This window comes from Cornus florida, unplaced genomic scaffold (assembly GCF_030987335.1).
Source record: "Cornus florida cultivar Cherokee Brave unplaced genomic scaffold, ASM3098733v1 CherokeeBrave_3.0.0_Hap2_Chr07, whole genome shotgun sequence".
Lineage (NCBI taxonomy): Eukaryota > Viridiplantae > Streptophyta > Magnoliopsida > Cornales > Cornaceae > Cornus > Cornus florida.
This window is the reverse complement of record NW_026775577.1, coordinates 7,405,694-7,431,345: the sequence shown is the minus strand read 5'-3', so window position 1 is coordinate 7,431,345 and position 25,652 is coordinate 7,405,694. Positions and strand designations below refer to the sequence as shown.

Genomic DNA, 25,652 nt, shown 5'->3' with positions numbered 1-25,652 from the left:
TACAAATTCAACAATACACTCAATAACATGCTTCACACACCCAAGTAAATCAATTTTTAAAAAATAATCAACTCAAATTAAACATACTTAACATGGATTATAGTAGAAAATTCACAAAGGTACAAGAAAAATAGGAATTAGAGACCCCTACCTCAATCTAAGCCAAAAACCCCAATTTGTGCCCTAGATCCCAACTTTCCTAGAGTGCACTAAACACAAAATTGCTTCGATCAACTTAAAGATCTCGTCATGGGCCTCAATTTGCCGCAAACAGCTTCTAAAAATTCTAAGAATTGGTAGAGAAATGAAGCTCTAAAGCTTTGATTGAAAAAGAAAAAGAAAAAAGCAAAGTAAAGAGCAGAGAGAAAACCAGCGGGGAGAAGAGAGAATGGAGACCAAACATGGTCTCATGGCATTAAGTTTGATATTGGTGGGTCCTATCATTTTTATTTTATTTTTCCTTTTCCTTTTTGTTTTTAATTTACACCACACACACACATAATTCCACATGTAATTTGCATTTACTCAAAACACAATAAATAAAAATAGATATGGTGCAAATGGACCTAATCAAAATACCAGTATGCAACAATTTCAGTAGCGGTCCCACACGGGACCGTCCGGCCCGAAAAACTGAGAAAAACAAAAATGACCATCCTTACATTTCAAAGAGTCCTGAACTCAATGAAATGCCCCAAACAGCTCTAAAACACAACCGGCACACTCCGCAGTGTTAGTTCGCACAACGTGAAAAGACAAAAATGCCCTTGCATAAACGAAAAATTCTAGAAAAAAATAGAAAATGGAAAAAATTCAGAAATATTGCAATTGGGATTTTTGTTTTGTTTTTGTTTAACAGTGTTGGTACGAAAAAAAATTAAAATAAAGAAAAAAAAAATTTAGTAAAAAAGAGTAAATTGGAATCTAAAAAAATTCAAACCCTTGTTTTACAAATTCTCAAAATTAAAAAAAAAAAAAAAAATGTTTAGAGATATATATAGAGAAAAAAGTTTCAAAAAAAGAATATATAAGGTCATGTGCACATAACACCCTTATACTATGAGATTAGCAGCATATATATCCCCTTAGGAATTTTCGGAAGAGTAAAAGGGCAAAACATGTATTACAGCACTAATTTATGTCAGAGGGGGTATTTTTGCATAATGTGAAAAGATTATCGTATTTTTTGCACAATTTTTCAAATAGGGGGTAAAAGTGCTACACGGAGTATACTTTAAGGGTGTTTTCTGCACTTGTCCCTGTAATGTTTTAAGGTTATATATATATATATATATATATATATATATATATATATATATATATAAGCTAGTGGGCCCCACCAACATTTTAAACACCACAAAAGGGCCTAATGGCCTTTGACTAGACCATTTGTTCTTCTCTTTCTGCGCATCTCTTTCTTTCGTCCGATTCCAGTGGCTTCCCTCTTTCTTTTTTTTTTTTTTTTTTCAAGCTTTGATTCCTCCTTCCATACTTGGAATTTTTGGGTGCCATTTGTGGCAAATCGAAGAGCACGGCGAGATCTACGTGTGAGTACCAACAATTTCAGTTTTGGTGCACTGTAGAGAGTTCGAAATTCTAAGGTTCTTGGGCTCAAATTGGGGGTTTTCATCAATTTGAGGTAGGGGTGTTCTAATCTACAACTTCTTGGGTCTTTTGTGAATTTTTCTCCTTAAATTTGATCCTAAGCATGCTAATTTTTTATTATCTAGTTTGTTATTGTTGTAGTTATATGTAATCAAAATGATAAATGTGTTCTATGTGTTATTTGAGTTCAGATATATGTCTATTTTCATTGCGGTAAATGAGCATACTTAGTGTTAATATGTTGTATGTTCTATGATTATTTATTTATTTATGTATTGCATTGAAAAATTGATGCTATGATTATAAACAAATAAATAAAATAAAATAAATTCGTATTAAATTGTGATGATGAAGTAAATGGAATGTGTGAAAGCCTATAGTTGAATTGATGATTAGAAGCATGAAGCATTCATGCATCTATTGGGAAAGAAAAAGGGAAAAATGTTTTAAATTAAATGAAATTATTTTTGGGAAATTATTTTCAAAGGTGTTTGCGAAAACCAGACGCCTAGAAGGCGCCTAGTGGTCTGTGTTGTTAGTGTAGTCTAGAAGAGAGTATGGTTGAGCTAACTAGGCCGGATGTGATGCTTTGGAGGTGCTTTATGGTCGTGGATAATTAGTCAACCCTCCATTTGTGACGCCTTGGAGGTGCCTTAGGTCGGATTACACTAACGGTTTGGTTGTTGAAATGGAATTGTTTCGGAAATGGGGAGCGACATTTGCATAACATTGCACTTCATGGCATTTTAGTAAATCTGTGATTGGTTAACATTTGCTACATATTTGTTGTTGTGGTTGAGAATATGTATTTCCCATGGTATGACCCCGTCTCTTTTTATCCATTCTTTGTGTGGATTCACGAAATCATAAGAAGTGTGTCTTAAACACTTCCTATTGAGCGTACGCTCACCCCATTATTTTTAACATTTTTCAGGATATGGAAAAGAGGTGGCGGACGACGATCCACAACAATTTTAGATGAGCTTGGGGATCTATTTTATTTTTGCTATCTTTTGTATTAGACTCTAGTATTTTGTAAATGTAATCTTAACTATTTTGAAAAACTTTAGTTTAATCAGTATAATGTTGTAAGTTATGGACTTTAAAACTTTAGCTACATTTATGGTTTGTAACATGTTATAACAGGACTGTTCCTTGTTTGGATGAGATGGAAGAAGGAATTTTTGATATGTATGTAATTATTTTGGGAATGTGATGTAATACTTTTATTGTGCGTTGGGACATGATAGGTTATTTTTAAGGCCCAGTGAGGCTATTGCATCTTTTTATGTATTTTAACAGGTTGTAGAGGAACATTTTATGCGGAGGTCATGCCAAAATTTTTATTTATTTATTTATTTATTATTATTATTTTGGTGTCTTTTGGGTCGTTACAAATTTGGTATCAGAGCGATGGTTCGAATACCATTAGGACGACGGATAGAGGCCTACCTAGGATTGTATGGGGAGTTGAGTTGTTTGTTTACTTGCTTAATTGCTTACGTGATTGCATACTTATATGCTTATGTGCTAAGGTGTTTAATTATTTGAAAGGCATGCTTAATTGTTTAATTACTTATACGATTACGTACTAAGTGCTTAGTGTTGTTGTATATTATTAGCATGGTCATGTTTAGCAATAGTTGGGTATTCTGGGAGTATGGAAGGTGCTTAAGTGTTTCCATTCTTGTCAAGTTACTCGTGTGAGGACTCCGTTCTCGTGCGTATTTTAATGTTATCGTTATTGATCCATTTCCTTTTTCTTATAGCGCATTGGCAACACGAAAGGATCCCGGGAAAAGTTCTAGTTCCAATCCCGTGGAAAGGGATCAGGAACAAGTTGAGGAAGATATCTTATTACGTGATTTGGTCCCACCAAGAGGGGTACAAGCGAGGGGGACCGTTGATCCACCTTTTCAGATAAATGAGGAACAATTGCAGTTGGCCATTCAGGTAGCTCTTTTCAAAACATGTCGACCGGCAGGTGCGTCATCATCACAGTTTGTGCCACCACCGGCACCACAACCACCACCTCCAAAAACAAATGAGCTAGATGATCCTCTTTACCACATTGCAAAGTTTGTGAAATTGATACCAACTCTGTTTGAGAGCAGTCTAGATCCGCTTGTTGCGGATAATTTCATGGATAGGGTGAAGAAGCATATTGATGCCATGAATTTGGCAACGGACAAGTTGAAGATCATATTGGCAACTTATAATTTTCTTGGTGATGCTGAGATATGGTGGAAGACCGTTTCACACACGCACGATTTGGATACTATGACATATGATACTTTTAAGAAATTGTACTATGAGAACTACTTTCCGGCGCCTAAGCGGAGGGAATTAAAGAAGGAGTTTGATGGGTTGAAGCAAGAAAACATGACAGTTACAGAGTATGAAAACAAGTTTACATCGCTTTTGAGGTTTGCACCGAGGATTGCTAATGATGAGGAAAGAAGGATAGAGAAATTTGTTGATGGCCTTGTTTTTACCACCAGGCCAAGTAAGAAGCAGAAGCATGACCAGTTAGGGTTCAGGGGACAGCAGCCAGTCAGATCCACACCCACAGCTTCAGTGTCCATGGGGTCTTCTAGACCGAACGTTACTTGTTTCAGATGCGGGCAGTTGGGACATTATAAGTCCCAATGCACTCAGACTCAGGTAGCTCAAGTGATTTGTTTTAAGTGTGGGCAGTCAGGGCATCACAAATCCCAGTGTACTCAGATTTAGATGGCGTCTGGTGGATGTTTCGGGTGTGGCCAGCAGGGGGGCAGTGGTTTGGGCAGAGGTGGAGGTTCACATCAGAGGCAGATGCAGTCTACCACAGTTCAGTCAGGGTTTCGATTGCCACCACCACCTCAACTATCTCAGCCAGCCATGTCAACTCAGAGTTCTCGACCGGGTAGGAGAGCTTCTTCGAGTGCACCCACTCAGCAATCTGGTTATCAAGCAGGCAATTCTAGGGGCAGAGGACCCAGGGTCACATGTTTGCACTCACTCCAGCTGAGCCATCATCCAGTCCTTCAGTTGTCAGGGATATGTTTCTTGTGTCCCATTCTTGGGCTCGTATGTTATTTGATTTTGGTGTTTCTTATTCATTCATTGCTTCATCATTTACACGGGCATTGGGTTTGGAGGTCAGTTAGTTAGACAGACCGCTTTGTGTTGACACGCCTATCGGGGGTTCAGTTGTTCTTAGTAGAGTTTGTAGGAATTGTTCGACTACGATTGCCGGACGTGTTTTTGAGTTTGATCTCATCCTTCTCGAGATGACAGGATTTGACGTCATTCTTAGGATGGACTGGTTGTCATCCTTCAGAATTGTTATTGATTGTTTCAGGAGTAGAGTTTCAGTGTGTACCCCGGATGGGAATTGTTTCTATTTTGTGGGAGATCGGTGTGATCCTTTCACTCATTCATTCTATGGTGTTAGAGGTCGGGACCCACAAGGGTTCTTCTTAGCTAGCCTTTTTGCCGATGATGATGTTGAGTTTTGTGGGGTTGATTATCCAGTGGTTGTGCGCGACTTTTTGGATGTGTTTCCGAAGGACTTGACTGAGTTGCCTCCGCACCGAGAGGTAGAGTTTGCTATTGATTTGATGCCTGGTATCACGCTAATTTCTATGGCACCATATCATATGGCACCAATTGAATTGGAAGAATTGAAGAAACAACTTGACAATTTGAGAGTAAAAGGCTTTATCCGATCGAGTGTGTCACCGTAGGGTGCACCGGTCTTATTCGCTAAGAAGAAAGATGGTTCTTTGAGGTTTTGCATTGATTATCGGAAGTTGAATCATGTCACTATCAAGAACAAATATCCTTTGCCAATGATAGATGATTTATTTGATCAATTGATAGGAGCCAGTTGTTTTCGAAGATTGACTTGAGGTCAGGTTATTATCAGTTACGAGTTAGAGAAGAGGATATTCTAACGACCGCTTTTCGTACGCGGTATGGACACTATGAGTTTCTTGTCATGCCCTTTGGTCTGACTAACGCACCAGCGACATTCATAGATTTAATGAACCGTGTTTTCCACGATTACTTGGATCAGTTTGTGGTAATTTTTGTAGATGTCATTCTTGTGTATTCACGGACTCGGGAGGAGCATGAGGTCCATTTGAGTATAGTGTTGCAGATTCTACGGGAGCACCGTTTGTACGCTAAGTATGAAAAGTGTGAGTTTTGACTACAAGAGGTGAAATTTTTGGGACATGTTGTTTCGGAAGGTGGAGTTTCAGTTGGTCCTTCAAAGATTGAAGCAGTTCTTAATTGGGAGCAACCCAAAAATGTCTTTGAGATCCGGAGTTTCCTTGGCCTAGCGGGTTACTATCGAAGATTTGTGAAGGAATTTTCCCGTTTGGCAGCTCCTATGACCAGATTGACCCAGAAAGGGACCAAGTTTGAATGGAATGAGGTCTGTGAGTCATCATTTCAAGAGTTGAAAACAAGGTTGACTACGGCTCCAGTGTTGGCAATACCCGAGCGTGGCATGGGTTATGTGATCTATTGTGACACCTCACGTGATGGTTTGGGTTGTGTACTGATGCAAGACGGTAAAATAGTGGCTTATAGGTCTTGACAGTTGAAGACTCACGAGCATAATTACCCCACTCATGACTTGGAGCTAGCGGCAGTCATGTTTACCTTGAAATGTTGGAGACACTATTTGCATGGTAAGAGATTTGAGGTGTTCTCGGACCACAAGAGTCTCAAGTATCTTTTCTCCCAAAAGGACTTAAACAACAGACAGAGACGATGGGTTAAATTCTTAGAAGACTACAACTTTGATTTACAGTATCATCCTAGCAAGGCAAATGTGGTAGCTAATGCTTTAAGTCGGAAATCTCGTGGGACTATGGCTAGTTTAGCCATTCGGAAGTGGAAAATGCTTAAAGATTTGGCTGAAATGGGATTGTATTGCTTTGATGATGATGATGATGGCAGTGAGCCAGCATTCTTGTTTAATCTCGTGGCTCAACCCACTCTTGTCAGACGGGTGATTGAATCACAGAGACAAGATTTGGATTTATATGCCATTTACACCTTGATCTCCAGTGGCGAGACCGTGAAGGATTGGACCTTACATGTAGATGGAAGTCTACAGTCCAGGGGTTTGTTGGTTGTTCCCATAGTTTGTCGTAAGGACGTTTTACGGGAATTTCACACTTCCCGATTTGCAGTTCATCAAGGTAGTACCAAAATGTATCACAATCTGAGACGTCAGTATTGGTGGAATGGAATGAAGAAGGACGTTGCACAGTTTGTGGCTAAGTGCCTTACCTGTCAGTAAGTGAAGGTCGAGCACCAGAGACCAGCTGGTTTATTACAGCCATTGCTGGTAGCGCAGTGGAAATAGGAAGAGATTGCCATGGATTTTGTGACAGGTCTTCCTAGGTCATGGAAGGGAAATGAAGCCGTATGGGTTATTATTGATAGATTGACCAAGACAGCTCACTTCTTACTTATTAAGGCAACAGATGATGCAGAGGCGCTTGGTGTGCTTTATATGAAAGAGATTGTAAGATTGCACGGAGTTCCAGTGGTTATTGTTTCAGATAGGGATGCCAAGTTCACCTCGAAGTTCTGGGAAGGACTTCAAGCAGCGCTTGGCTCAGCGTTGCACCTTAGTACGGCATTCCATTCGCAGACGGACGGCCAATTGGAGCGTACCATCCAGATCTTTGAGGATATGCTTCAGACCTGTGTACTTGACTTGGGTGGTAGTTAGGAGGATCATCTTCCACTTATTAAGTTTGCCTACAACAACAGTTATCAGACGAGTATTCAAATAACTTCATTTGAGGCGTTGTATGACAGACCTTGCAGGTCTCTTGTCTGTTAGACTAAGGTGGGAGAGACAGCCGTCTTAGGACCCGACATTGTACTTGAGACTACCCAGAAGATTAAGCTGATCAGGCAGATATTGCTTACAGCTCAGAGTCGACAGAAGAGTTATGTAGATAGGCGGAGACGACCGCTATCCTTTGAGGTGGGAGACTATATTTTTCTTCGAGTTTCTCCACGGAAAGGGTTGATGAGGTTCGGAAAGAGTGGCAAACTATCGCCACGATTTATTGGACCTTTTGAGATCTTGGACCGGGTAAGAGAGGTTGCCTACAGACTTGTTTTGCCACCGCAGATGGATAGAGTTCATAATGTCTTTCATGTATCGATGTTATGGAAGTACGAGCTGGATCCGCCTCACATTTTGAGTTGGGTTGATGTGGACATTGGCGAGGACGTTTCCTACGAGAAGGGACCAGTACAGATCCTTGACACACAGCAGAAGATGTTGAGGAAAAAGACGATACTGTTGGTAAAAGTTCTTTGGAGGCATTACGGAGTTGAGAAGGTTACTTGGGAGCTTGAGCAGGAGGTTCACTCCAAGTATCCAGAGTTGTTTTCTCCCTCAAATATGACTTGATTTTGAGGATGAAATCTTTTAAAGTTAGGGAGAATGTAATCTTTTATTTATATATATAAAAGCTTGTGGGCCCCACCAACATTTTAAACACCACAAAGGGCCTAATGGCCTTTGACTAGACCATTTGTTCTTCTCTCTCTGCGCATCTCTCTCTCTCTCGTCCGATTCCAGTGGCTTCCCTTTTCTTTTCTTTTTTTTTTTTTTTCTTTTTTTTTCTATAATTTCAAGCTTTGATTCCTCCTTCCATACTTGAAATTTTTGGGTGCCGTTAGCGGCAAATCGAAGAGCATGGCGAGATCTACGTGTGAGTACCAACAATTTCAGTTTTGGTGCACTCTAGGGAGTTCAAAATTCTAGGGTTCTTAGGTTCAAATTGGGGGTTTCCGTCACTTTAAGGTAGGGGTGTTCTAATCTACAACTTCTTGGGTCTTTTATGAATTTTTCTCCTTAAATTTGATCCTAAGCATGCTAATTTTTTATTATCTAGTTTGTTGTTGTTGTAGTTATGTATAATTAAAATGATAATTGTATTCTATGTATTATTTGAGTTCATATATATGTCTATTTTCATTGCGGTAAATGAGCATGCTTAGTGTTGATATGTTGTATATTCTATGATTATTTATTTATTACTTTGAAAAATTGATGCTATGATTATAAATAAATAAAATAAATGAATGTTTAGAAATTCTTATTAAATTGTGATGATGATGTAAATGGAATGTGTGAAAGCCTATAGTTGAATTGATGATTAGAAGCATGAAGCATTCATGCATCCATTGGGAAAGAAAAAGGGAAAAATGTTTTAAAATAAATGAAATTATTTTTCGGAAAATATTTTCAATGGTGTTTGCGAAAACCAAACGCGTAGGAGGCGCCTAATAGTCCGTGTTGTTAGTGCAGTCTAGAAGAGAGTATGGTTGAGTTAACTAGGCCGGATGCGACGCCTTGGAGGTACCTTGTGGTCGTGGATAGTCAGTCAACCCTCCATTCGTGACGCCTTGGAGATGCCTTGGGTTGGATTACACTAACGGTTTGGTTGTTAAAACGGAATTGTTTCGAAAATGGGGAGCGACATTTGCATAACATTGCACTTCATGACATTTTAATAAATCTGTGATTGGTTGACATTTGCTACATATTTGTTGTTGTGGTTGAGAATATGTATTTCTCATGATATGACCCCGTCCGTTTTATCCATTCTTTGTGTGGATTTGCGGGGTCATAAGAAGTGTCTTAGATACTTCTTATTGAGCTTATGCTCACCCCATTATTTTTAACATTTTTCAGAACAAGTAAAAGAGGTGACGAACGACGATCCACCACAATTTTAGACGAGCTTGGGGATCTATTTTATTTTTGCTATCTTTTGTATAAGACTCTAGTATTTTGTAAATGTAATCTTAACTATTTTGAGAAACTTTAGTTTAATCAGTATAATGTTGTAAGTTATTAACTTTAAAACTTTAGCTACATTTATGGTCTGTAACTTATTGTAACAGGACTATTCCTTGTTTGGATGAGATGGAGGAAGGAATTTTTGATATGTATGTAATTATTTTAGGAATGTGATGTAATACCTATTGTGCGTTGGGACATGATAGGTTATTTTTAAGGCCCAGTGAAGCTATTGCATCTTTTTATGTATTTTAATAGGTTGTAGAGGAACATTTTATGAGGAGGTCATACCGAATTTTTTTTTATTATTATTATTTTGGTGTATTTTGGATCGTTACAGTCCCGATCATATTGTCTTACATTTATAAAATTTGATCATATTTCTTCTATGTTGTAGATTGTTCATGGTTGAGCAATTCAAGACATTTTATTTTTAGGCCTTTGATTTGGTTACATCTTTGGAACCGAGGTTTTTTTTACATGAAAGCTTCACAATCTGGCATGCAAATCGAATGGTTAAATAAATTTCAAAAAAAAAAATCGAATGGTTAAATCATTAAGTTGAACCGTTAGACAGAATTAGAGAGCACGCTACAATTGGTCACTCTAAAACCATGAAAAAAGTTGGGCAACATTTCCAGAAATTTTATCAAACAAGAAAGATTGAAAAATTGACATTGTTTGTGCAGTATTCAAGTATTCTACATACAAACGAAGCATATTGGCAATGCACTCAGGTGGAGGTAAGATAGAGATACATACAAAAGTCTAATCCAGCTGACTAGGATGATGGCTTCCTCGTATTATATAATGCGATGGTCCTCACAATATTTGTAGCTGCCCACCTGTTCACATCTCCGTATATCTGCATCAGTCAGTTATCCAGACAGTACGAACTTGACCTTGATGATAATCTTCCTATTGATTATCTCCGGTCAATTTCCATTTGATCCTTGCAGCTGACAAAACAACAAACATGAACCCACAAACAATCCCATATCAAACTATATGAAATGCATAGAATGATAACCATAATAGTGATGATGGTGGTGGAAGGAGAAAGTAAAGATAGGGAAGCTATCAGAGAACAGTGAAACATATATATATGCAAGGAGGATGTCCTAAGATGATTATATAATTCACCATTTGGAAATAAAAAAAGGAATTTGCAGATGGAAGATCTTTCACGGGACCACTGAATCACACCACAATATGGTTTAGTAATATATCATTGCAAATGCTGAATTTGATTCCTTTTATAATTCCACAAACTAGCAAACAAGAACATGTAATATGGCCAGGAACAAAAATGAGAAAATATAAGACCATGTAGAGAAAGTGTGACCTTCATTACTCAAGTGTTCAACTCCATATCAAAATTACACTCCCATAATCATAGACTGATAATGTCAAACTCCAGTAACATTGAAGCAGAACCTCCTCACATTGTGTTCTTCCCAAGCCCTGGCATGGGCCATTTGACCCCATTTCTCAGGCTTGCAGCCATGGTATCTTCACATAACTGTATGGTCACTGTCATCACCATACAACCAATAGTCGATGCTGCAGAGTCCACCCAACTCACTATCTTCCTCTCCTGTTACCCGAACATCAAGCATCACGAGTTTCAGATCATTCACTGTGACACCTCCAGTTATACCACTAATGACCCTTTTATTACCCAAGTTGAAGACATTAATCGCTCTGTACACCTCCTTCATCCCCTGCTATCTTCTCTACCTCAACCAGTCTCTGCCATCTTTTCTGATTTCGTAGCATCTGCTAGTCTAACTCAAATAGTAGCTGAACTTGGCATTCCCAACTACATTGTCTCCACTACCTCTGCTCGATGTTATTCCACAGTGGCCTATCTTCCTGTACTAATGTCCAAAACCACTTCTAAAAATAGTGACAGCTTCGAAGATGTCAAGATCCCTGGTTTAGCACCACTACCAAAATCACTCATTCCACCATCATGGCTAGATGATTCACCATCTAATCATCTATTAACAGCCTACTTAATACCAAATGCTCTCTCTCTTCCAAAAGTAAAAGGTGTCTTATTGACTGACTTCAACTGGCTTGAACAGGAGACAATTGCTGCTCTCAATGATGGCAGAGTTTTAAGTGATCTCCCACCTGTTCTTCCAATTGGGCCATTAGAACCTTATGAGCTCGAAAAAGTCCTTCATCTTCCATGGCTAGATGACCAGCCTGCTGATTCTGTAGTGTATGTCAGCTTTGGAAACAGAACACCCATGTCAAAGGATCAAGTAAGAGAGCTAGCAAATGGTTTGGAGAGAAGCGCACTTGCGTTTTTGTGGGTACTGAAAACCAACAAAGTGGTTGAAAATGCAAATGAAGAGCTTCGAGAATTGCTAGGTGATTCGTTCCTCCAAAGAACAAAGAACAAAGGGATGGTAATGACGGGGTGGGTGAACCAGGAAGCAATTCTGACACACCCTGCCATTGGAGGGTTCATCAACCAATGTGAGTGGGACTCAGTGACGGAAGCAGCCAGGCACGGAGTACCTATGTTGGGATGGCCTCAACACGGGGATCACAGGATGAACGCAGAGGTGGTAGATAATGCAGGGCTGGGGATGTGGATAAAAGAATGGGGTTGGGGTGGAGAAAGGGTTGTGATGGGTGAAGAGATTGGTGAGAGGGTGCAAGAGTTTATGGGGAATGAGAACCTGAGGGATAAGGCTAAGAAGGTTGAAGAAGAGGCTAAGAAGGCTTGTGAAGTTGGTGGGAGCTCTGAGAAAGTCTTGATGGACATCATCAAATCTCTGTTGAAGCAGAAAGATGGTCCTTAGCTGGTGGTGGTTTTGATTGAAATTCATTGATTATTGACGCAGAATATTAGAATAAATGGAACTGTTGTAATTGTTGGTGTTTCTGCATTATGCTGTAAGAACTGTTTGTAAATCTACCCTTTATTGATTTCAAAGACCAAGTAAGAATTGGTTATCACTTGTATATACACATTCAGCAGATCATTCCTCCTCTCTTCTATAAAAAGTAAATTATGATCCAACAGACCTGTGCCTTAGAGGTACCAGGCCACTACTTCCCAAAGGGAGGTCAGGGATTCGAATCTCAATGGAGGCATGTGTGTGTGAGTACCAACTAAGAAAAATATATATATATATATATATTATGATCCAGTGTTGGCATATAGCTACATGAGCAAACAACAATATGAATACATTAGTATGTAACAAACTGAAAGGGAAATAATCAATTGCAATTTCAGGGATGTTTACAAAACCAGAAACTCCATTAAAGCTATAAATTATGATGACATACTAAGATGTAAACTGAGAGTCACTAGCAACTTTCTTTTACTATAAATCAGAAATATGGTAACATTAATGACTGACTAAACTCTTAACAGCAGAAAGAATCTGTGAGTAATTACCACCACTATTTGGTACACTCGTCCAATTAATTTTACACATTTGACTGGGATTGAATCACAGTCAATAGTGCTGAAGCTTAGGTGTGAGAGATAAAGAAAAACTTTTAATTGACAGCCGAGATACTCACTTCACCTACCTGCTTATCTAAGTCTATCAGGCTATATCCAGGAGTCCTTTTCAAGCCTCTCCCTTGTGCCATGGCTCTAATTCGCGCCACTTCATCCCATTTTCCACCTTCTGCATATATATTTGACATCAAACCATACACACTTGGGTTCTCAGGCTCTAAATCTAGGAGTCTCCTTCCTATCACCTCCCCCATTTCATTATTTTCGTAAACTCTACAAGCAGCAAGCAAGGAGCCCAATGCAGAAGCACTATGTCTTGATGGCAGGCATTTCAGAAGATCATACGCTTCTTCAATCTTCCCTGCTCGGCTTAATAAATCAACTATACAACCATAATGCTCTTCACAAGGAACTAAAGAATATTCTTCTTTCATGGACCTGAAAATATGCAGGCCCTCTTCAACCAAGCCTGAATGGCTGCAAGCAGAGAGTATAGACATGAAAGTCACCTCATTTGGTGCAACGTTTTCCTTTTTCATTTGGTCAAACAATTTAAGTGCCTCGCTATAATCCCCATGCATCCCATATGCAGCTAGCATCGTGTTCCATGATGTCAAACACCGACCAGTCATGTGTTCAAACAGATTTCTAGCCAAGTTCAATTTTCCACATTTGCCGTAAGTAGTAACCAGAGAATTGACAACGGGCATCTCAGTCTCCATAGAAACCCGATATATATGACAATGAACTTCCTTCGCCAGATTTAGACATCCAACCTGAGAAAACGCCTTAAGCAGGCTAACTAAAGTGAGGGAGTCAGGGTTTACTTTATCTCTTTGCATCAGACGAAAAAAGGCTATGGCTTCATCAGCACGCCCATGAGATACATAGCCCATCATCATTGATGTCCATGACACCAAGTCCCTGTAATTTGTCCTGTTGAAGACTTGCCTTGAAAAGTCTATACACCCACACTTTGCGTACATGTGAATGAGTTGATTTGATATTTCAATGTTCAATTCGAACCCATGTCTGAATACATATCCATGAACACATCTGCCATGACTCGCGTCTTTCATATCAGACAAGGCAGAAAGTATACTTAAAATAGTACTAGCATTTGGTTTAATACCTGTTCCAATCATTTCATATAATGTCCTTATCGCCTCACAAGCAAATTCATTTTGAAGATAACCTGCCATCATCACATTAAGTGAAACAACATCCTTTTCCTCCATTCCCGTAAAGACTTTCCTGGCCTGTATTAAGTTGTTGCATTTCGAGTACATATCGATTAGAGCTGTGGCAGCAACTAGATCGAGCTGAATTCCACTTCGAATCATGTAACAATGGATACTCTTGCCTATACACAAACACTCCAAATCAGCACAACTCAAAATCCCATTCGCTAAAGTAATCAAATCAGGCTTCACCTCCTCTTGCACCAATTTAAAGAAAAGGTCCAAAGCTTTTAATGGCTGCCCCATTTGAAGATGCCCAGCAATCAATGCATTCCAAGAACCAACACTTTTTGTGCTCATTTTGCCAAAAATTGAGGCTGCAGTATCTGTGGCTCCGCACTTGATATACATGTCCATTAGACTTGTTTCAAAAACTTCATCTGAACATCCAATATCTCTTCTAATAGCATAGCCATGGAGAGACCGACCCTCTTCCAGGGCTTCTAAGTGTGCCGCCGCCTGAAGTAAGCTCACTAAAGTCACTCGATTAGGACAGAGTTCTTCCTCCTGCATACGACGAGCAATTCTAAAAGCCTCATAGGCACGGTGATCACCAACATTGGCATACCCTGTAATCATTGACGTATAAGCAACAATGTCTCTCTCAGTTATTTCATCGAGCACTTTAGATGCATCATCAATATCACCATATTCAGAATACAACCCAATGAGTGATGAACCCACAAATTGGTCAACATTCCAACCAAATTTGAAAGCATCCACATGAATCACTCTTCCAAATTCTAAATTCCCCGACTCAATACAACTCTTCAATGCAAAAGTAATGGCTGAACTATCCACACCAATCTTTCTCTTTCTTAAATCTAAATATCGCCTAAGAACTTCACTGAATTGACCAGCTCTAAAATACCCAACAAGAATTGAATTCCAAAGAGAGAGATTGTTATTGATGATCTTATCAGATACCCATCTAGATTCAGTCAAGAAGCCAAACTTGGCATAGCAATTGAGAAGCTTAGAGCCCAAAAAGATGTTGTTTTGGAGCCCAGAAGTGAAAATGCAAGCATGAAGCTTTCTCAGAGAAACTATATCTGAACAGTTCTCCAAATGAAAAGCAAAATTCTCTCGCGAATGGAAGAGTGTTTTTTCTACAGTTAAGTTAGAGAAAGACGAACAATGAAGTTTGATGAATTGTAATGGGTAGTTTTTCTTGAATAATGAATGTAACCCGGAAGAGAGAACGTTCATATCTATATCGAGCTTAGAGTAACTAGATCAATGAAAAAGTATTTCTTGGATTCAGAAAGCTACACCCAAAAGGAAAGCAAGCATTTTGGAACTTCACGTAAGCAGAAAACTTTGCCACTCTCTCTCTATATGTACACACGCATCACAGTTCATGTAAAGACGATAGATTTCTTTTTTTGGCGGGTAAGCTGGGCTATTGGTCAATTTCGTTAACGGAAAGATTGGTGTTTAGCCCAAATCCTAATCAAAGAACTACAAAATGCTTTCCTAGGATCCTCTTCTGCAGAGGTGATATGATTTGTCAACTACATTAATTTTGTTTTTCAACCCATATAATTTTATTTTTCAACATTTTTAATTTTATTTTAACACGCTAATTTCCAACTCATTTTGGTTAAATATAATGTTTTGAAAACATATTTAATTATGTTAAAAAATTATATAACATGCACATGGACTTCTTGAAAAGATTTAAATTATACGAATTACTACCATTAATTCATGGGAGTCAAAATTTTATTAGACAAATGTTATATTGCATTGAATGCCCTAAAATATTTAGCGATCATGTGTAAGTGATGAGTAAGTGATGACAATCTTGAAATATAATGCCACTTCATATTTTAGGATATTCACGTATATAAACGATCACATGTAAGTGATGAGAATAAAATACAATATTTTTTGTACTACCCTTGATGCACTCATAAATCATGGACCACAATCTTCTCGGGCTTTATTCTCAATAAAGTCTACATGGGACAGATTTAGTTAGGTTCAAGACTTGGATCCCAGCCCCCACTCCTCCTCTTTAAGTATCACTACTTTGATATTTTTAAAGACCATGATCCCCTAATAATAGGAGGAATCATGTGCACTAAAATTAGTTATTTGGGTGCAAGGCTCGTTTTGGACTCCAAGGATGTGCAGTAAAACGATGTTACTGTTTGGAGTAATCCTGTGCACTAAAATTATGTTGTTTTGAGTACGAGACTTGTTTTGAACTCTCTATTTATGCACCAAAACGACGTTATTTATTACATAAAGTGGTGCACAGGATCCCTCCAAAACGGAGGAAATCCACTTCGACCATTTTCTTCAAATGCCTGCAATGATTCTTGATCTTATGCCTTGATTATAAGTGGGAAAAAAAAATACAATTTTCTTTTAAGAAAAGGAGTCATAACACCTGCGCCAACTTCTGGTAATCATGTTTGATAAAGGCCGCAAAATCCGAATGCATTGAAGCATTGGACAGAAAATCAATCACAGCCCAGATAAATAGTGTAAAAATTAAAATATTCAAAGACGATTACAAGCTCCCCACAAGAAATGGATGCTGTTAATAAGAGAAATGTATATAGACACGCCTGTAAAACTAAATATAAGGCTAGGGTCACCCAATCTTCCATACCATCCTTTTCTGAACTTGGGGCCAACATAAACGAACAAGGCCACAATAATGGACCCTCCACTCCCCCGCTGAGCTTGTCTGTTCTTCATTTCTGCATTAAAAATGAAGCCGAGGTCCTGTCTCAACATTTTATAGCTGGACATTTCTTCCTTGGCAAACACGTTGTCCTCTTCCCCCACCCTGTTAAACTTCTCCCCTCGAGTCCCAGTCCTGTGTAAATAGGTTCCTGTACTGGTGGCGGACTAACTGCAGTTACTGCCAGAGAGGGAGCAGTAACCTCAAATTGCTCATCCGCCTACGGTACTAGGGAAAGTTTCTCTGGGACAGACTCGAGTGCCAAGTGCAACTACCGACTCTAAATAAATCTTCAATTGTTTGAAGATCTTTGGTGACCTCATGCCTCGACAAAGAAACAAGACCAGGCAGTATGTCTCTTTGGAAGTCCTTTTGCTGCCTCCCCCTTCCGCGCATCAATGGATCCAGGATTTTGTTGAGGAATCACCCCGTGCTGAAACCTGTAGTGAAGTGAGTCTGATCCCTCAAAGTATTTCATAGGACCATGTGGTACCGATTGTGCAGTCCATGAAATACTGTCGTTGATGCCACATGGGGAACCAACTCCAATAGGTGAGTAGCAGGGTAATTGATTGGCATCGGACTGGGAACCAAGACAAAAACCATTTTGGTAGGATTCTTTAACTCTTAAACTCGAGGTTGATCTTGAATCAATATGCATCTTGACTTCAACAAACTCTGGGATTTGCATCAATGTATTAGAACTCTTATTGAATAGATTAGAGCTGTTAATACAAGGGTTTTCTTGAACTGATATCAGATACTGACTCAAGATACTTGGAGAGGCTTTGACATGGTGAGACAGTGGATGACACACCGTTGGCCACATCTGTAATACCCCGATATTTTAAAGGATTTATTAATTGAAATTAATTACTTTTATTTTGTTTAAAATGATTTAATAGAATTTCATTCAGCGATTTATTCATTCTTTTTATTCTTCTTGTATTCTGTGTTCGTTTAAATACTAAATTGTTTTGATATTCCCATGTTTTCGGGTGTGGGCCTGGCCAGCCTACACGTGGAAATGTGGGGTATCACAACATCGGACTGAGGAATAACTGGTTTCAGAGAGGGAGTATGTGAAGCCACAGTGCATTGATCATGGTTTCCTTCAGGAATTTCTACACCAAAAATTTTCCTCCTCCTCAGAGCTTCAATCTTACACTTATCAGGTAGGAGTTTTAAAGGCTTCCCAGGCTCTACTTGTAAGGACTTAAATGGTGTAGCAGACTTCAATAGATGGACAACTCCCAGAACGAATTGGTGTCGCATCTATTTTTTCCTGAAAAATGCATTAGCCAAATCAAATTATACAGGATTGAGGACCAGATTAATCCTTCTTATCAGCAGTTCAGATCAAAACAGAATAGCACGAGCAAGCAATTACCAAGAAACAACTGAACAGTTTACAAGTAGCATTGTTTTGACTGAAACAAGAAACTAGAAACTATGGTAAAAGAACCATGAGGTATGAAAACGACCACACCTTAAAAATATAAAAACAAAGAAAGAGAGTAAGAAATTCTTACCAGCTTCAACATTACAAATTAACAGCCCTTTTGGGTCCCTTTCATTCTCTGAATGCAAATTTTCTAGGCTAATTCGTCCCATCCCTTTTGGTAAGAAAGTGTTGAATTTAAGCTGACAAGTACATCTCACCTTCATATCTCCTCTTCAAGGCAGGTGATATTGCCTAAATTATTAAAAGAAATTGAAGCAGATGTTTTCTCAACCCGGATGGGTTCATTCAGATAAGCCATATCATGGATCTCCTTGGAAACAGATCACATCTCGAAGCCCCACCATTACAGCCAAAGCTCAAACCACTACCAACAGACAAGTTTCAATCTCTCCTACATGTGACCTCAAAATTTTTGCTAAGAGGGTAACTCTCCATCCCTGACACTCTAAAAACTCTTTCTTCTAGCTGTTTTCCTTTGTTATGCATGTATAGATCAGTGGTAAGTTCAGGTTGAACATTTTTTTTCTGAAACATGTTGTGTTTACACTCCAAAGATTCACCATTCTTAAAAGTTACTACGCCTTAAAAAAAGAAAAGGATCTGACATATTCTGCCGATTCATCAAACCAAGAGGGGATTGTATGCTACTTGCATTTCCAAAGGGCAAATTAGAAACATGACACGTCTTTTTGGCATCTTCAGAAGGAATTCGAGGAAAAAAGAGACTTGGCTGTGATGTTTCTGCTGGTATTAAATGTTTGTGTGCGCTTCTTCCAATTTCATTCATCAAGTCCTGCTGTCTTTTATAAATATGGTGGAGTTCTTGGAGCTGGATGATCATAACGCATTACACTATAGAGCCATATTTGCCAAATGAGAGGACTTTATTTCTTAATCTATCAAACTCATTTGAATGCTCAGAAAAATAGGAGTCATAATATGGAACAACTAATCAGGAACTTAAAATAATACATCATTACAGAATGTTTCAGAAAGTCATTTTAAAAAGCATTGCAGATCAGACTTCATAGTTCAAGAGAGAATGATGAGATATGCATACCTGATGCCTAAATATTGATTCATGCTTCAAAATATTTTGCATCATTTGTTCCTTTTCACACCCCAAATATCCATCTACGAACGGCCTTGTCAAGAGAAAGTCGTAATTCTGGCCATTCTTCAAGGTTCTTTCTTCATGACAAATAGCCCAAAAATCACTGCCTGCACTATCATTGAGATTCCTCATGCAATGGTATCCTGGAATATATGTTTTGGATTGTATTTCAGTTACCATTCCTGCAATCAAAACAATAAATGTTACTGGTGCCCCCGGGGGCTTGGCAGTGATGGTAGGGGCTCGGGGCTGGCATCCAATCGGCCAGTGTTCGACTCCTACCAAGCCTTCCAATTTCTCCGACTTACCCGGTGTATCCTTGGGGCGGGGCTCTACACCCCCAGGTTTGTAGCCTAGGGTGGGTCCCGAAGGGGCCCTGCCTAGGTGAGTTCCTGGTGCTAACTAAATAAATAAATGTTACTGGTCTGATATGGAAACATATAAAATAATGGATTACAACAGTATGAGAATATAATAAAATTGCAACCTCAATGTTGTAAATGCACTCAGCAGAACTACCAAAATCAATTCATGCAATGGTAACATAGATACTGGAAGAAACATCGATGAAAATCACTATACTAGATCTTCAAGAGCAAGTAGAACCTGAATCTTTCCATATTAGTACTTACGTGCATATTGAAGGAAAGCAATCTAGAGATTATATATATATATATATATAGGAAATATCTCATCCTTAAAATGGACAAAATGGTATTTGTAACAAAAATTCTTCTTCGACAAAGTTCAACTCTCTAAACTATATTAGTACAGCTTGTGCATAGAATGTCAGCAGTGCAAGAATAAGGACTACAATGAATTAGCTGATATATTAAGGTATTTAACAGTCACTCCATGCATTTTAGATCAATCTTCAAGCCATAACCTTGTAGTGACAAAATCTTCATCAACTACGTGAATGATATCCTTTGCATTACAAGCAAATATGACCAAAAAAAAAAGAGTGGAAATTAAAGAAAAAAAAAAATGTTGCTCTCAGGTTGTTTAGGAAAAATCAGATTTCTGAACATAGTTTTGGTTCTGCTGCTTCGGCATTAATCCCTATTAGCAACCAGGACAGTGTTTCTGCGCTGTTTGTTTTCCAAAAAGGAAAGAAAAACAACAGGAAGCAAATATTTCAGAAAGAGAGTTAACCAATGAAAATTTCAAGAAAGGAAAAAATGGATAGCTTCAAGAAAAGAATGTAACATCAAACAGAAACATCTGACCTTGCTGGCTAAAAACTATATTGGTGCATCAATCACAACAAACTCCCCCAAAATTCTAAATTTCATTGACTACTATCAAGGAAAACAAGAATTTCCAAAGTGAAGTCCATGGGCAACAAGAAAGGAATAACTGTTTGATGTATTAACCACCCAAGCCCTAGGAACAAGGAAGAGTACGAAAATGGTGACACGGGAGTTTGCCTCTGCCAGCAACATCACTTACCTGGTGAACTGGTGCATGGGGTCAAACAAAAGACATCAACTCATCTGGGGGTAGTGTGAACAATGGACCAAAAACTGCTTCAAAATTAACCGAGAACTCTATAGCTAACTCACAAGCTGACCTATGAATTTTGGTATATGTGCGTCTTGTGCAGTTACTTCTTCACACTCCCCCTTTCGCTGAGACAAAGAGAAGAGCTCCAAGTTTAGCTCTGTTTAAGTCCCCTAGTCTAGAATAATGAACCGGATAAGTCCACAATGATCTCTCAAAATTCCTGCTAGAGACCTGATATGCAGCCACTTAATTTAGTTTAACCAAGTCCTTGAGAAGAAAAGGAGCTCAAGATCTGTAATTGAATATTTGAGAGCTGCAGAAGAAGAATTTCAACAATCCCAAAGAACGAGAGGCATTAGAATGCCTTTGGCACCCAAATTCTGCAAGGAGCTCACTTTCAATTAAACGACGATAATAAATTTGCCAACCCAAGAAAGATCTCAATTCATTGACCTTATTGTGAATGAAACATACATCACTTTCAGTCTCTATATATGCAATAAAGGAACGGGAACTTAAATGCACTCACTGAAGAGGCAGTTTCTTGACTGTCAATATAAATCCTTAAATATCAAGCTTATAATATCATTTTCAAACACCGCGGTCAAAAAATTTCTTGCACAACATGCTTTCCACAAGCTCAAGAAAATCAAGCAAATAATATCATTTCCAAAAAGTGTATAATGTATGAATTGAGCATTTACATAGTAATCATCAGTAAATAGTTCCAGCATATATTAATACTGTAAAAGTTGAATTCTTCACTAAAAATTTATCACAAATTTCTTAGTTATTACTTAATAGTTTTTAGTTATTACATAGTACACTAGTAGGTAATCCGGACCAACACATTTACATAGTAGATCAATATCTTTCGAAAAAAAAAATTTTTTTTTATTTTTTCTTTCTCTGATCTACTAGTTTTACCTTCACAGTTATTTATCAGAAAAAGAATTACCTTCACAGAATCACAGTGAACAAATGTCAAAGGAAGAACTAAAGTTAGATCACTAAACAGAGATGTGATTGTATTCATCATCATCAATTCAATTTATCTGATGATAATTGAATCCACATACAATTTTATGCATAAACAATTTGATTGCACAAAACAAAGATAATGAGATGTCATCATGATTACAAAAGAAGGATAGATGTTACGTCTTTTAGTTAAAACCTAACATAAACCCTGTGAAATGCTAAAAACCAAAAATAAGATTAGAGTAGCATCAACTTTCATGAAAAAATAAATTCCAATTAAATAACCTATTAAACCTCAGACCCCTATCATCAAAAACCCTGTATGCAGAGTGCCAACTAAATTCTTTTCTTTATATGCATAAACAAAATTGCATAAAACAATTACTCAAATCAAATTCCGATAATCCATCATATTGGAAATCAATAATAGAATCAAGAGAGAAAATCAACCGCACAATCAAGCAAGAGAACCATAGAACTCCACAAACCCATAAATGAAAATAATAATAATAAATAAAATCAAAGGCTTTAAATTACTAAGAAAAGCAGAAATTTACCTCAAAGGTCTAATCACAATTATATACCCTTTTCAAAACTCCACTTGAAATTCAATCAAATTTCCAGGAATCTACAAGAAAGCATGAACCCAACATAATCCATGAAAATACAGTATTGAGCTCACTCTTGCAGAACAGGACATTTTGTGGACATGCTGCTAAGTATCATCTTTAGCAGCCTGCCCACCTCCATCGTTATTTGCAATAAATTTTAGGAGCATGCCTCTGGAATATAACCAACTTGCTTAAGATGCTCACACAATAAATCAATCGTCTTGTATATCCTATGTGATTTAGGGTGTGATTTATCCAACACAGTGAATTCGTGAATCTCATCATCCATCTCAATTGAACTAGCTCCTGAAGTCTTTTGGGTGCCTGTGTTCTTCATCCGCAGCCTTGCATTAGAAACACTTCCCCAATCCCCTGCTGCAGCATAGATATTCGACAACATAGATAAATTTCCTGCATTTGTCGGTTCCAATTTAACCAGGCGATCTACCACCTTCTCTGCAAGTTCAACAGCATTATGCATTCGGCAGGCCGCTAAAACAGTACTCCAAATAATGGCATTTGGTTCCATTGGCATGCTATGCACAAGTCTAAAAGCTTCCTCAAGACGTCCCCCACGTCCTAAAAGATCGATCATGCAACCATAATGCTCAATTTGTGGAACAATCCCGTAATTTCTCTCCATTGTATAGAAGTAATCCAGACCCTTGTTAACAAACCCGGCATGAGTACAAGCACATAAGATACCTACAAAGGTCACTTTATCAGGTGCAAAACCTTCTTCCTTCATTCTAGAAAAAAGATAAAGTGCCTTTTCGCCATGTCCATGGATGGCTAACCCTTGTATCATGGCATTCCAGGAAACCAGATCTTTCTTTGCCATCCCATTAAATATATTTAATGCCCCGTTCAAGTTGCCACACTTTGCATACATATCAATCAAAGCATTCAACACATGAGTACTACACTTATATCTGCTCCTCTCTATAGAAGTATGAACTCTCTTACCCAATCCAAGCAAACCAGACTCTGCACAAGCAGCCAATATACTAATAACAGTCCCATCATCAGGCTTTAATCCAGCTTCCTCCATTCGATCATAGAAACCAATTGCCTCCTTTGCAAGTCCCTTTTCAGCATACCCAGATATTATTATAGTCCAAGGAACTAAATTCTTGACAGGCAACTTCTCAAACAACATTCTTGCCATCTCCATCTCCACGGCTTTGCTGTAACCCGAAATCATTGTTGACCAAGACACAACATTCCTGACAGGCATCTTCTCAAACAATTTAAATGCAGTATCCATCTCTCCAGCTTTCGCATACCCATCCAATATCGTATTCCAACTCACTGAATCTCTCTCCGGCATTTCATCGAACAACCTAAGAGCTTCTTTCAAATCACCCGCTTTCGCCAACCCACCAATAACTGAATTCCAAGAAACAATATCTCGTTCCTCCATCACCATAAACAACTTCCTCGCCGCACTAACGCCTTCCAGACCACACCTTACTTCCTCGCCGCACTAACGCCTTCCAGACCACACCTTGAATAGCTATCGATTAACGCATTGGGAACATATATATCTGAATAAAACCCATATTTTTCTACGTGGGTGTGAATTGTTTGAACAATTCGCAACGAAGATTGACCGGAACAGGCCTTCAAAAGAAATGAGTGTGTAAAATTATCTGGGTAAACGCCACAATTTTGCATTTGAAAGAAAGCCGCGAAAGCTTGTGAGGGCTGAGAGTTCTGCACATGAGCTCTGATCAAAGTATTATACAAATGAACATTGGGTTCATGTATTTGATTGAAAACGTTAACTGCTAATACCATTTGGCGACACAGCGAGAACGAGGCGATGAGTTTGGGCGCGACGAAAGGGTCATCGTGAAGATTGGCTCTGTATATATACGCGTGAACTTGCTTCAAATGGTTTAGATTGGTGCACTTGTGAAGGTCTGATAGCGTTTTTTCGAAGAGTCTGCGTGTGGAAAACCGTGTTGGGGCTCGGATTGGTGTGGGCATTTGCAATTTGGAGTCACAAAAGGTTTAGAACAGAGTAATGGGTTATTTTTCTTGAACAATGAATAGAACCCAGATGAGAGAACATTCATATCTATATTGAGCTTAGAGTAACTTAGATCAATGAAAAAGTATTTCTTGGATTCAGAAATCTACACCCAGAAGGGGAAGCAAGCATTTTGGAACTTCACAGAAGCAGAAGACTTCGACACTCTCTCTCTTTATAATTTATATCCTCGCACTTACACAGTTTATGTATATACCACGTATTCGTTAAATGGAAGATTATTGTTTAGATTATGGGAATTTTTTTAATTATTATTTATTAGTCCGTATTTATTAATTTATGGGTGTACTCTCTAGGAACGTGCCCTAGGCTGCTGCAATTTGGGCGGATGATCCAGTCTAACCCGAAAATTTAAAATTTGAGTTTTAGATTCACAAATCGGGTTCATATTTGTGTTGAATTTTGTCAAAATTCAGACATATTTGGATTAGGCTCGAGCTCAACCCGAACCCAACCCGAAACCCATCTCTCTCCTCTCTCTCTTCTTTCTCTCTCCGCCGTCCGCTCTGCTGCCGTCACCGCCGCCGCCGCTCATACATACAAGTTAGATAAAACTGAAATATATGGGTTTGAGAGTTGATAGACAAGTGGCTGAAGCATGAGAGATAGATAAAACTGAGAGATAGATAAAACTGAAACAAAACCCATACATACAACTTAGCAGTTGCATAGAAAGAGGGGGGCAAGCTTGAGAGTTGAGAGACAACGGCTGAAGCTTGCGAACGACGAACCCGAACTGGAACAGCGAGCGATGGAAACTGACAGATCTGGGTTTTGATTTTTTGAACAATCTGAAATGATATGCTGATATGGGTTTTTAACTTTTGATTCTTGTAGACAAATAGATAAAACTGAAATATATGGGTTTTCAACTTCTGATTCTTGTAGATTTTGTGGTTGCAGATGGAGAGGGAGAGAGAGACGGCAAGTTCAGAGAGAATAGAGACGGAGGCGATGCGCCTGAAATGATTTGCCCTAAAAATATTTTGTTTTTTTATAATAATATAATCAAATATATATAATATATATAATATAATATTATATGTATATA

At 38.4% G+C, this 25,652-nt stretch overlaps 2 protein-coding genes across 5 annotated transcripts; both read right to left on the bottom strand.

Annotated features, from left to right (window-relative positions):
- Positions 1 to 10,013: 10,013 nt before the first annotated feature.
- Positions 10,014 to 15,656, bottom strand: LOC132315954 (pentatricopeptide repeat-containing protein At3g03580-like). The gene is made up of 2 exons (XM_059814415.1): positions 12,998 to 15,656; positions 10,014 to 10,395 (listed from the first exon to the last, which is right to left on the bottom strand). The coding sequence occupies exons 1-2, from the start codon at positions 15,377 to 15,379 to the stop codon at positions 10,372 to 10,374; spliced, it is 2,406 nt and encodes an 801-aa protein (XP_059670398.1). The 5' UTR covers positions 15,380 to 15,656; the 3' UTR covers positions 10,014 to 10,371.
- Positions 15,657 to 16,659: 1,003 nt separating this feature from the next.
- On the bottom strand, positions 16,660 to 25,589 carry LOC132315952 (pentatricopeptide repeat-containing protein At3g29230-like). 4 transcript variants are annotated; one of them, XR_009483882.1, is made up of 3 exons: positions 24,053 to 25,589; positions 19,394 to 24,014; positions 16,660 to 18,153 (listed from the first exon to the last, which is right to left on the bottom strand). XR_009483882.1 is itself a non-coding variant. In XM_059814412.1 (2 exons), exons 1-2 carry the CDS (start codon positions 24,535 to 24,537, stop codon positions 22,703 to 22,705), a joined length of 1,797 nt encoding a protein of 598 aa, XP_059670395.1. In that variant the 5' UTR covers positions 24,538 to 25,589; the 3' UTR covers positions 19,393 to 22,702. The 4 variants fall into 4 exon arrangements, 1 of the variants encoding a protein (XP_059670395.1); XR_009483883.1 differs by lacking the exon at positions 16,660 to 18,153 and having other exon boundaries at positions 19,393 to 21,333; positions 22,492 to 24,014; XR_009483884.1 differs by lacking the exon at positions 16,660 to 18,153 and having other exon boundaries at positions 19,393 to 19,629; positions 22,492 to 24,014.
- Between the last annotated feature and the right edge of the window lie 63 nt (positions 25,590 to 25,652).